A 12,839-nucleotide genomic window follows, 5' to 3' on the forward strand; every position below is an offset into this window, starting at 1 on the left:
ACTCAGTTGCAAGTTGTTGATATCTTTATTAAATGCCTATCTACTGATTTGCTTACTAAACATCGTTCTAATCTATCCGTTTGTTTCACCCATAAAGCTTGAGAGGGTGTATTTGTGTAATATTATATATACACAAGATAGAAAGAAATTCTAATCATATTAGGATTGTAATGTATGCTATGACCTATATATATTATAATGTCAGGGTTAACGTAATTAAAGTACCACAATTATTCTCCACACTTGTACAAGAAAAATTATATTAGCTTTTATTCGTAAATAGTTTGACGATATGCATGCATCTTTATTTTCTAGAAATTAAGACCAAGATATAACAGTGTTCGATGACTTTGGCTAATGTAGATGAAGATGATAGCTTAAGTTATAATGTTTTGTGAAATTTAAACTTTTGTCTTCAAAGATAAAAACAACCTTCTTCTCCCAAAATCCAAGATAATATTATTAGAAGAATTACGTGAGCTTTGATTCCTCAGTATTTTGAAGATACACATGCCCTTGATTTTCTAGAAATCAAGATCAAGCAATATGAGCTTTGATTAGAGTGGCTAAAGAAAATCCTTTGATACAGATGGATAGAACATCATATTCCCCAGTAGCTTGTTCACACAAGTGCTCTTCTTCCAGTCTTCTTGTTTTTCATAAACTGGAAATAACTCTCTTAAGTTTTTCATATAAGATTGATTATTATAGTAGCCCTTTGGGCAAAAGTGAGATGTTTGTAATGTATACTAAATTACTCAAACTCAAACTCCACTTTGGTTTTAACTTACTATATTAGAGTTACTAAGGGATTACAACAATTGGACTTCTCACTTTGTACTTCTTACTCTTCCATGTGATTGCCCCAAATAGATCCCTTTTAGCAGAAGAAGAGGAAGCCGAAAATGTGACCTGGTAATCCAACTTTTTTGTATCTACTGTAAACTTCAGTTCACTAGGACTTACAGTTACCTCAACTTCTGAAGGTTTATCTACAGTTACAGTATAGATTGTCTCTTCATCAGCATCAACATTAGTGACAGTCCTCTTCACGGTAATAGGAGCTGTCGTACCATTCATCGACACAGCTATAGATGGGTAGTTAATGTTCGATATCATGTTGGTGCTTGAATTACTCGGGCAAGAAAATCCACTCGGAATTTGAGCTGCAATGAGCTTAATGGTGGTGATATTGTATCCATAATAACACAAAAATTGCAGGTATTCTGATGGTTCGATGTCATAAACTAGTCCTGGTTGTAGTCCTCCTGTTGGACTCACCTCTCCTGCTCCAAAATCATATGGTGTGGCCACTTCTCCTTTTTGCGTGGTTATTGGCTCTTTCATATTGTTGTTTTGACTTGCTGCGTATGGCGTAACCAATTTAGTAAGTATATGTAAATACCATAACTGTTGAATCAGATTATCAGCCAGTTATTGGTTAAACAAAAAATAGTAAAAGTTTGAATTATGTACACACATATATATACAACCTTATAAAAGTTATAACTCATGTTCTCAATTTTACTCTTCAATTTCAGGTTACTGATATTATATTGGAGTAATACACTGCTTAAAAATTCATGATTTAAATCTTTTGCATTATATTGGAGTAATACACCACTTAAAGACCGTAGCAATAAGTATTTATTCTACTAGTGTTATGATCAACGTTTTTGCATTTTTTTTCGATCATATTAAAACTTTTGCATCATAGCATTAACAAAGAATTAAAAGGTTGATGTACTCCTAAAATAGATCACTGTCAAACTAATTCTCCAAGTTTACAAGTATTTAGCAATTAGAAGTTTCATATACTGAATACAAGACTATCAATGATATAGTCAAACTTCCAATTCCATATGTTTTTTTTTTTGCTATTTTGAGTGCTTACTATTGACGTTAGTGTGAGACTGACTCATCAAAGACTTGTTCTTGCAAAAACTATCGAACTATTTCATACTTTTAATTTCGCATACCAGTTGTCATTATAGCAGATCTTAAGGCAGCAGGACTCCAAGAAGGATTATGAGATTTAATGTTGGCAGCAATGCCTGCAACATGCGGGCAAGACATAGAGGTCCCAGAAAGCACGTTGAATTTAGGAGGTTCTCTTCCCTCAGGTGTGGTTTCTGCTGATGTATCATTAGCTAACCACGCTGCGATTATACTTACTCCTGGTGCTGAAATATCAGGCTGCAAAACTTTTTTCTTAGAACCTTTGTTAGGATGTTATTTCCAACACAAAAACAACGACATGGATCTTACCTTGAGAATGTTTTTCGTGCTTGTTGAGGGACCTCTTGCAGAGAAATAGGCAACTGTTGGTGCTGGCTGAAATTTTTGGATTGTTTTTGTAGCTAAGATTGTTGCAACCGAATTCCTTGGAAAACAAAATTTCATAAGGTCAGTATATAATATGAAAGAGAGAATAACAAAGATGTTCACTACTGTGTTATCTTACTCAGTTGCATTGATGTAATCAAGGATTTCTGTAGCATCTGTTGAGGTGATCACAGTCACTGGAAAGGTCCCCCAATTAGAGGCAACTAACCGCGTTGCATCATTGATAAATATCATTCCTAATCCACCACGGCTCTTAACTCCCATCTGCTTCGCTCTCATACTAAAACCACCTTCTTTATGTTGGCAAAGGACTAATTTTCCTTTGATTTTATCTGCATCAATTGAATCTGGGTAGCAGTTCCTGACAAATATCAAATTGGTTAACACTGAAGTGATGAATCACAACAACAAAAAATTAAAACTGATGTACAATTGAAGATGTTCACCTTGCATCCTCTTCACTTGCAGACTTACTCTTGGCAGCACCACCAGAAACTAGTGGATATTTTGGGGAGTTATCAAGATCTGAGAAGTTTATGGATTCACCCTGAAATTTAAAATAAGAGAGAAAGTTGTATAATTCTCTTGATATAATTTGATACAATCATACTCCTGGTCTCATGTCACACCGTCTCGCAAGAATATGTACATAAACTTGTTGGTTCGAAAAAATTGTATAATAGAACAGGTTCATTTTATGGACTGTAGGAAAGAGTGGAAGAGCATCATATTTGCATGATTTTTCAGTCACTAAAACAAAGTTTATATATATTTGTTACCTTAATCACTTTATTGTTGCCTAAGATAATATCAGATTGGAGATCGCGATCAATGGTACTAGCAGCAACAGTTAAGATCCAGGGAGCCACATTAACTACAGTTTGAGGAGAAGGTCCATCATTCCCTGCAGAGCAAACCACAGTGATTCCCTTCTCTACTGCATGGAAAGAGCCAATAGCTATAGGATCAGTGGCAAAATCAGGTGCAAAGACAGCAGAAGAACCGAGCGATAAGGACAACAGATCAACGCCATCTGCTATAGCATCATCAAATGCAGCCAAGATAGCAGATCCAGGGCATCCGTCATCATAGCACACGCGATACATAGCTATGCGTGATGAAGGTGATCCACCCCTTGCTTCCCCTCTAGCTAACCCGTAGTATGATGCGTTTGCAACTGGAACACCTGCCGCTGTTGATGCTACATGTGTGCCGTGGCCTAAGGTATCTCTAGCCGAGTGAGTTACAGCACTAATGTCATCATCCTTGTAGTATCTTGCTCCTATCAATTTTCTACATGAACGGAAGATGTTTTGATTACTTTAAGATTAAAGAGAAAGATAAGGGAAGGGTCACTTGAAAAAAATTGAACAATCTGGTATTACTTAGACCGTGTTCACTTCAACTGATTTTAACTAAACTAATATTAGTTCTATTGATAAAATATTACTTGTTGTAATTGTTAAAAGAAGGTACATATGATGTTTACTGATCAAAACTAACTTTTGAGGATTTGTTTTGTTGAATTGTACTGGAATTTGGTGATTGAAACTTATTTTTGCTTAAAATATTCTTTTAGAAGAAAAAATGAAGTGAGCAGGACATTGTATAGTGCCAAACATACTTGCTACAATTTGAAGAACTGAAGTCGGATCCCTCCATACATTTCCCTTTCCATCTTGATGGAATTGGGCCCATGTCTTTGTCAATAAAGCTCTCAGATTCTGGCCAGATACCTATAAATATTGCACATAATTTGGATCATAAACTATATATGATGTATAGTTTCACAACTTTAGCTTAATTCCTAATTTATAATTGGAAAAATATATTGTTTTTAATAAGTCAACCTTTGGTTGATCTTCTCAAAATAAATCATTCTTTTGATTATCTCAAGATAAGTTAATCTTGTATCTAGTTTTGCTGTAAACTAGTTAATGACGTTGAAATTATGATACATGCCACATTTTAATAGGATGACATTGTGATTAACTTATTTGCTAGTAGATACAAGGTTAACTTATTCATAGTTAATTGAAGTTGTGAAACGAGTGACTTGCGATCAGCGCGAGTGGTGCGCCCGCACCAAGTAAAGGTGCGCCCGCACCAGGTCAGGTGCGCCCGCACCAGGGAGGGGTGCGCCCGCACACTCGTCACGACGGATTTTCAGTTGAAGAGGCAGAAGGTTTGGTGCTCCCGCACTTTGGAGGTGCGCCCGCACCAGAGTTGGTGCGCCCGCACCAAAATGTGGTGCGCCCGCACCTATCGGGAATTCGGCTTTTTCCCGGTTTTCTGTTTCTCGTTTAATGAAGGGTATTAAATAGTGCCCTAATTGTACGCTTAGTGAACAACCACAAATTAGAGAGAGAGATTAGAGAGAAACACAATAGAGGAGATTAGAGAGAGTCTTTGAGATTCAATATCATTGAATCTTGCCTATTGTACTTGTAATCATCTCGTTCATAGTGAAACAATCTTTTCCCCTGCCTTGAGGACGTAGCTATCAAATTGATAGTGAACCTCGTTAAATCTTGTGTGTTCTTTATTCGCTTTCTTGAGTTTATTGCTTTGTTAAATCGCTTCCGTTGCAACAAACTTGGTATCTAGAGCTTGAGATTAAAATCAGCGTTAGGGTTTTGGGAAGATGAATACGATGAACTCAAAGATTGATAAGTTTACGGGGAGGAACAGTTTTGGGCTATGGCAGATAAAGATGCGCGCTTTGTTGAAGCAACAAGGCATCTGGAAACCTCTTGTCAAGAGTGACAAGAGTGGAGCGGCTGGAGGCCCTAGCGAGGCCGAATTAGAGGCGATGGAGGAGAAGGCTCACTCCACGATTTTGCTGTGCTTGGCAGACGATGTGATCACAGAAGTTGCAGATGAGATCACTGCGGCAGGTCTGTGGGCGAAGTTGGAGAGTCTCTACATGACGAAGTCACTCACCAACAAGTTGCTTTTGAAGCAACGGCTGTTTGCCTTGCGTATGCAAGGAGGTACGTCTCTAAGAGATCATTTAGATCAACTTAATACTATTTTACTTGATTTGCGTAATATAGATGTTAAGATTGAGGATGAAGATGCTGCTTTGATTTTGCTTGTTTCACTTCCACATTCATATGAGAACTTTGTTGAGTCATTTGTTGTTGGGAGAGAGACTGTGACCCTAGAGGAGGTGAAGTCAGCACTTTTTACTAGGGAGTTGCGCCAGAAGGCGGCAACGACTGAGAGTGGTGGAGATTCAGGGGCTGGGTTGGTGGTGAACTCGGCTAAGGGGAAGGGTCCTAAGAAGAAGAAAAATTCTAAGGGTAAAGAGACCAATCCTAGGAATGTCTGTCACTATTGAAAGAACCTGGCCATTGGAAGAATAAATGTCCCAAGAATCCTAAAGCTTCCAATGCTAACATTGCACAACAGGATACGAAATATGACTCCGAAGAGGACCTAGCATTAGCTGCTGTTGATATGCCTAGTCCGTCTGATCGTTGGATTTTAGATTCGGGGTGTTCTTACCATATGTGTCCAAATCGTGATTGGTTTACTTCTTATGAGTCTTGTGATGGTGGTAATGTTACTATGGGTAATGATGCTGCTTGTAAGGTTGTAGGAAGGGGTTCCATCAAGATAAAGACTTTGGGGGTGAGATTCGTACTTGATGAATGTTAGACATGTTCCACAGTTAAAGAAAAATCTGATTTCTCTGGGTGTCTTAGATGAAGGAGGGTTTACTTTTTCTGGCTCGGATGGGGAACTATGTGTGTGGAAAGGTTCGAAGGTGGTGCTTAAGAGCACTAAGTTGGGTACTCTGTATGTGTTACAAGGTACTACTCTGACTGGTTCTGCTAATGTTGCATCTACAAGTTCTGAGGAGATGACTAAGTTGTGGCATAGACGACTTGGGCATATGGGTGAGCGAGGGATGCAGATATTATCCAAGATGAACCTTCTTTGTGGCCACAAGGTGAAGAACCTTGAGTTTTGTGAGCACTGTGTGTTGGGTAAGCAACACAGGACTAAGTTTGGGAAGGGGCTGCACATAACTAAGGCGACGCTGGATTATATTCACTCAGATTGCTGGGGGCCTGCTCGGGTAGAAGGTATAGGAGGATTCAGTTATTTTGTGACTTTTATTGATGATTTCTCCAGGTACTGTTGGCTTTATTGTTTAAAGCATAAGGGAGAGGCTTTTAAGACTTTTGTGCAATGGAAAGTCTTAGTGGAAAATCAGACAGGAAAGAAGGTTAAGAGGCTACGTACGGATAATGGTTTAGAATTTGTTAATGATGAGTTCAATGAGCTTTGCAGGGACACAGGGATAGTGAGACATCGCACTGTCAGGAAAACACCACAGCAGAATGGTGTTGCAGAGCGCATGAACCAGACTTTGCTAGAGAGAGTTCGATGCATGCTTTCTAATGCAGGGTTGACTAGGAAGTACTGGAGTGAAGCCGTGAAAACGGCATGTTATCTGATAAACCGTGGTCCTCATACAGGTATTGACTGCAAGGTACCTTATGAGGTATGGTCTGGGAGAAGTGCTGAGTATTCTGGTTTGCGTGTTTTTGGTTGTATGGTCTATTATCATGTGAATGAGGGTAAACTTGAACCAAGGGCTAAGAAGGGTTGTTTTTTGGGTATGGAGATGGTGTGAAGGGTTACAGGATTTGGTCCCCATCAGAAGGGCGTGTTATACTTAGTAGAGATGTTACTTTTGATGAAAACACTATGTTTGTATCTGCTAACAAACCTGCAGGTGATACTGATGAGAGCACAGATGAAGGATCTGAGCAAGTAGTTGCTCCAGATCCTACTCCACAGGTTCGAACTCAGGGGAAGGATAATGAGGCTCCAGTGAGTTCTCCCATTGTGGAGACTAGTCAGAGGGATGTAGCTGTTGTTGATGAAACAGCTGATGTTGAGTCTGATCATGAGGAAACTGTTGTTGAAGGTCAGAAACGACCTAGGAAGAAGCGCAGAGACTGATTGAACAGATAGAGGGCAGGAATGTTCCTGGCCGAAACTGCTGTGTAGAGGAGATGATTGGTTATGCATTACATGTAGCTGAAGATATTGAGTCACCTGAGCCAATGTCCTACAAGGAAGCAGTTTCTAGTAACGAATCAGCTAAGTGGTTAGTTGCTATGAGTGAGGAGATGGAGTCTCTTCACAAGAACCAGACATGGGAACTAGTGAGGATACCACAGGGTCGTAAGGTGGTTGGTTGCAAGTGGGTTTTCAAGAGGAAAGAGGGAACTTCAGAGGGTGAAAGTGTCAGATAAAAAGCCAGGCTAGTTGCAAAAGGGTTCAGTCAGAGGGAAGGGGTCGACTACAATGAGATTTTCTCGCCAGTGGTTCGTCATACTTCTATTAGAGTGTTATTAGCAATGGTAGCACATTTTGATCTGGAACTTGAGCAGTTAGATGTGAAAACAGCTTTCCTACATGGGGAGTTGGAGGAGGATATTCTGATGAGTCAACCAGAGGGGTTCGTTGTTCCAGGAAAAGAGAAGTTTGCTTGCAGTCTGAAGAAGTCCTTGTATGGACTTAAGCAGTCACCTAGACAGTGGTACAAGAGGTTTGACAGCTTCATGGTTGAGCATGGTTTTACAGGAGTCCATATGATTGCTGTGTTTATCATAGCAAGGTGGAGGACGGTTCATATATTTACTTATTGTTATATGTTGATGACATGCTTATTGCAGCAAAGAAGAAGTCAGACGTGTGAAGTTGAAGAAGCTTCTGAGTTCCGAGTTTGACATGAAAGATTTGGGAGCAGCAAAGAAGATTCTTGGCATGGAGATCTATAGGGATCATGGACGGAAGAAACTTTTCCTTTCTCAGAAAAGTTATATCTTGAAGGTACTTGACAGGTTTGGTATGAGTACTGCGAAATCTATTGATACTCCTGCTGCTGCAAATGCTCGTCTTTCTGTTGTGCTTTCTCCTCAATCTGATGAGGAAAAAGAGTATATGTCTAAGGTTCCGTATGCTAGTGCTGTTGGTAGTCTGATGTATGCTATGGTTTGCACTAGGCCAGACTTAGCACATGCTGTTAGTGTTGTGAGCAGGTTTATGACTCAACCAGGGAAGGAACACTGGCAGGCAGTGAAGCGGATTTTCCGCTACTTGAGAGGAACGGCAGATGTGGGTCTCATTTATGGGAATGATACTGAGTGTTTGGTGACCGGATATTCTGATTCGGACTATGCAGGTGATATAGACACTAGAAGATCGATGACTGGGTATGTATACACTCTAGGAGGTTCTGTGGTTAGTTGGAAGGCTACTTTGCAGTCTTCAGTGACTTTGTCTACTACGGAGGCTGAGTACATGGCTTTGACTGCTGCAGCAAAGGAGGGTATATGGTTACGTGGTTTGGTTAGTGATCTGGGTCTTCACCATGATCGTGCTATTGTGTATTGTGATAGCTTGAGTGCTATTTGTCTTGCTAAGGATCAGGTGCACCATGATAGGACTAAACACATTGATGTAAGGTACCATTTTCTGAGGAGTGAGAAGAGGATAGTGGTGAAGAAAGTTGGGACTGCAGACAACCAGCTGATATGTTCACCAAGCCAGTTCCAGTTCGCAAGTTCAAACATTGCTTGGACTTGTTGAACGTTGATAGTCACATTTGATCTTGTGAGAGGTTGTGCCTCAAGGTGGAGGCAATCCCGGCCCCGGGATAAAGTGGCAAGCCCGGCATCGGGTTAAAGATGCAACTGCAGAGGGGAAAGTGTATCTCGAGTACTGTTGAAGAGATACATGTTTGGTTGATTGTTTTGAGGTGGAGTTGTGTGGTAGATGCAAGTCAAGGTGGAGATTTGTGAAACGAGTGACTTGCGATCAGCGCGAGTGGTGCGCCCGCACCAAGTAAAGGTGCGCCCGCACCAGGTCAGGTGCGCCCGCACCAGGTCAGGTGCGCCCGCACACTCGTCACGACGGATTTCAGTTGAGAGGCAGAAGTTGGTGCCCCGCACTTTGCGGTGCGCCCGCACCAGAGTGGTGCGCCCGCACCAAAAGTGGTGCGCCCGCACCTATCGGGAATTCGGCTTTTCCCGGTTTTCTGTTTCTCGTTTAATGAAGGGTATAAATAGTGCCCTAATTGTACGCTTGTTTCACCACAAATTAGAGAGAGAGATTAGAGAGAAACACAATAGAGGAGATTAGAGAGAGTCTTTGAGATTCAATATCATTGAATCTTGCCTATTGTACTTGTAATCATCTCGTTCATAGTGAAACAATCTTTTCCCCTGCCTTGAGGACGTAGCTATCAAATTGATAGTGAACCTCGTTAAATCTTGTGTGTTCTTTATTCGCTTTCTTGAGTTTATTGCTTTGTTAAATCGCTTCCGTTGCAACAGAAGTTAATTGAAAGGTGAACTTATTTTAAGAAGAACGCGCAAAGGTTAACTTATCAAAAATAGTTTTTCCTTTATAATTTTACCTGTATCTAAGATTCCAATAATAGTATCTGATCCTTGAGAGGATAACACAGGAGCATTAGAGCGTGGTTGAGAGTCAGTTAGTAAGGAAATTTCGCGTTGCAAAAAATCCCATGAACGCGTTGTGTGGAGTTGATACACGGGGTCTGGAAACACGGACACAACCCCAGGTTCATTAGTCAGTTGATGTGCCTCTGAGTCTGATAAATGTGCAGCAAATCCAGATAATCCATGCTTGTAGCTGTGTACTAATGCATTCTTGTTCCTACCACAATTAATTCATACTATTAAAATTCTATTACTTCGCGCTCAAAATAATTTCATGAACTATTAGAAAAACGATATATATATATATACTCACCTTCGTAACAACGAGCTAAGAATCACATCGTAGCTATTTTTGTTAGATCCCATGTATATGATGTAAATGTCACCATTATCTGGTGATGCGGTAGATTCATTGATATGGTAGTGTAAGAGCACAAAGTAGGAAAACAGGTAGAAAAGAGAGATTTTCATGGTGATGTTTGTTAGTAAATAATGATATATGCACTCCTTTCAAGCAGGTAAATGCAGCACATATATAGTGTTGAATGGCAGTGAAGGGATTAGGGATGCATGCATCATACCATATATATAAATAGTGCGCATGCGTGAACACCACCAATACAAGCTGACCCTTAATATTCATCTTAAGTGCGCCATTATACTTATTTTCATGCTATATATACATGGTGGTGGAAATTCTTGAAGGTGGTGGCCTGGCAATGAGATAACTCTTGAAGAAATAAACTTACTCTTATTGTATAATTGATGCTATAGTTTATACAAACGGATAACTTACAACTTACAAGGAGAGATACTATTTATGATTTGAAGGGCCTACAGGCGTGTATATGATACTTCATCCGTTTAGAAATAGTTGCATCATTTGCATAGTGTTTACTATTCATATGTTACACTTTGATTATCTTTGGTGATTTATATTTTAGGAAAACATAGTCATACCGGATCTTGTTAGATTCGTCTCACTATTTTCTTTTTGATATTAACTATTCATAATTTTTACTCATTGATAATTGAAGATATTAACGTTTGAAACCATGTATCGGCAAGCGTGAAAACATGAAACGGTGCAACTATTTCTAAACAGATGAAGTATATGTGAATTCCATCACGATAAAACCATAAAGAGATAGGAAATATTTTTATTTTTTTTTGAAAGAAAAATTTCATTAATTGAAGGTCAAACGGCATCTACAATAGATATTAAGAGTTAGGAAAGATTCATTATAGGCAAAGCCGGCTAATGACAAGTGCACCAGGGCCCCCAATAAAATGTGGCCTCAAGCCTCAAGTTAATATATAGGATTTTTTTGCAACATGTATTAAGAAGGGTGGTTGCTTGTAGTATAGTGGTTTTGTAGATTGATGGTCTTCTTCAAATTACACGAAGGTAGGTGTTCGAATCCTTATAATGATTTAATTTCCAAATTATTTTTTTTCTCTTCCTAACAAGTCAAATGCTTTGTATTTATGTCATTTATGTTTTACACATTTGTCTTAGTAAATGCAATTGAACTATATAGTCAATCTATAAAAGGCTAGATGTTTTTAATTTGTTTTAACTTTTATGCCAATAAATCACCAACACTACTTAGCAAATAGCAATTACCCTCAATAATTTTTCTTGAGAACCCTAATCCCTTGCAACCACTAACTATACTTTAATGTGGATATCATCTAATTTGAGGATACAACTTAGTTAATCCAGTGAGCAGTTACCCGATACTAATATAATTTAACTAGTTTAATTAAAGTCCCGGATTATTCCTCGGGTGATTATAATTTTCATTTGTTAATTCTTTTACTTTAGAATAATAACATTAAACATTACTTGATTTAATTGTTAAGTTTGAATTCATGGATCAAATCTATAGCACGGCTCTTAGTCGATCTCTAATACCAAAAAAACTAATAATACTTCAATAGTAATACTAATACGAGGGTAGACTAATTTCATAAATAAGACAAATTTAGAAGAAATAAGTTCGCCAAGTTTTGATTCCATGATGAAATAATGTGTTAAGCTTAGTAAAATGTTCATAAAAATTTAATAAATGATTAATTATCGTCAATGACAAAGACAACCATCAACTTAAAACGAAAATTGAACGAAAATGGAATTACTAATTAAGGGCCCGTTTTCTATTAGTTGCACAGGGCCTCTATAATAATTGGGACGGCCCTGATTATAGGGGTATGTGGATTAGTACGATAAACTTACTCCCTTTAAAAATTACAACACTTTTTTTTTAAACTTTGATAATTGCTATCTTCTCAATTTATTATTCGTTAAATGTGGAAGTATTTTACATCCTTACAAAATAAACCTTTTGTTTGTATATAACACTAAAAATATGCATGTTAAATGGAGTATGTGAATAGTACAAAAGTCATAATATTGCAACTTTCCGATTCTTAAAGTGCAATGGAAGTATAAGAACCAAGAGGATACTGATGAGGAACCAACCAAGCTAAGACACAACCTGCAATAACTCGGCTACCATAGTTCATAGTCCATATAAACTCAAAGTACTGGAGCACGAGCCAATGTTGAGATTGTCAAGCTAGAGAATGTTAGGCTAGTCTTGCCTGAAAACCTAACTAGATCTCAACCCTTAATTTCGAGCTCCAACAGCAATTAATATCTTAAACTATGATTACTATGTTTCTAACTTTTCCTATTCTTTAGAGATATTTTTTTTTTTTTGATAATTTGGTTTGTTCTCATTAATTAATAAAGGGGGTGTCGGGCTTATAAAGAAGCCCTTTACATATGATAGGCCCTATTACAGATTTTATCAAACCAAACTTATGAAAAAAGGGGTCCCTGATTGAAGAGGCAGTTTAGCACCAAGCCAGAAATTCGTCAAGCCTGTTTAGTCCTTGTTTTGCCAATGTATCTGCTACCATGTTTGATTCTCTCCCTTTGTGTATGATTGAGATATTTAACCACGATTGCTGCGCATTTCTGATGAAGTTTAAGGG

General features: G+C 38.6%; 1 protein-coding gene across 1 annotated transcript; it reads right to left on the bottom strand.

Annotated features, from left to right (window-relative positions):
- Positions 1-496: 496 nt before the first annotated feature.
- Positions 497-10,355, bottom strand: LOC104905621 (CO(2)-response secreted protease). The gene is made up of 9 exons (XM_010694211.4): positions 10,150-10,355; positions 9,791-10,053; positions 3,971-4,082; positions 3,126-3,639; positions 2,793-2,893; positions 2,465-2,707; positions 2,269-2,383; positions 1,980-2,196; positions 497-1,364 (listed from the first exon to the last, which is right to left on the bottom strand). The coding sequence occupies exons 1-9, from the start codon at positions 10,305-10,307 to the stop codon at positions 805-807; spliced, it is 2,283 nt and encodes a 760-aa protein (XP_010692513.2). The 5' UTR covers positions 10,308-10,355; the 3' UTR covers positions 497-804.
- Between the last annotated feature and the right edge of the window lie 2,484 nt (positions 10,356-12,839).

The sequence above is a fragment of the Beta vulgaris genome, chromosome 1, assembly GCF_026745355.1.
Source record: "Beta vulgaris subsp. vulgaris cultivar EL10 chromosome 1, EL10.2, whole genome shotgun sequence".
NCBI lineage: Eukaryota > Viridiplantae > Streptophyta > Magnoliopsida > Caryophyllales > Amaranthaceae > Beta > Beta vulgaris.

What these genes read in the sequence shown, in the direction of transcription:
- LOC104905621 (XM_010694211.4), bottom strand. Translation starts at nt 10,307, where the DNA reads ATGAAAATCTCTCTTTTCTACCTGTTTTCCTACTTTGTGCTCTTACAC. An exon ending in CTTAGCTCGTTGTTACGAAG is followed by an intron (nt 10,054 to 10,149) that starts GTGAGTATATAT and finishes TAATTGTGGTAG; the next exon opens with GAACAAGAATGCATTAGTAC. An exon ending in AGTTCTTCAAATTGTAGCAA is followed by an intron (nt 3,640 to 3,970) that starts GTATGTTTGGCA and finishes CCGTTCATGTAG; the next exon opens with AAAATTGATAGGAGCAAGAT.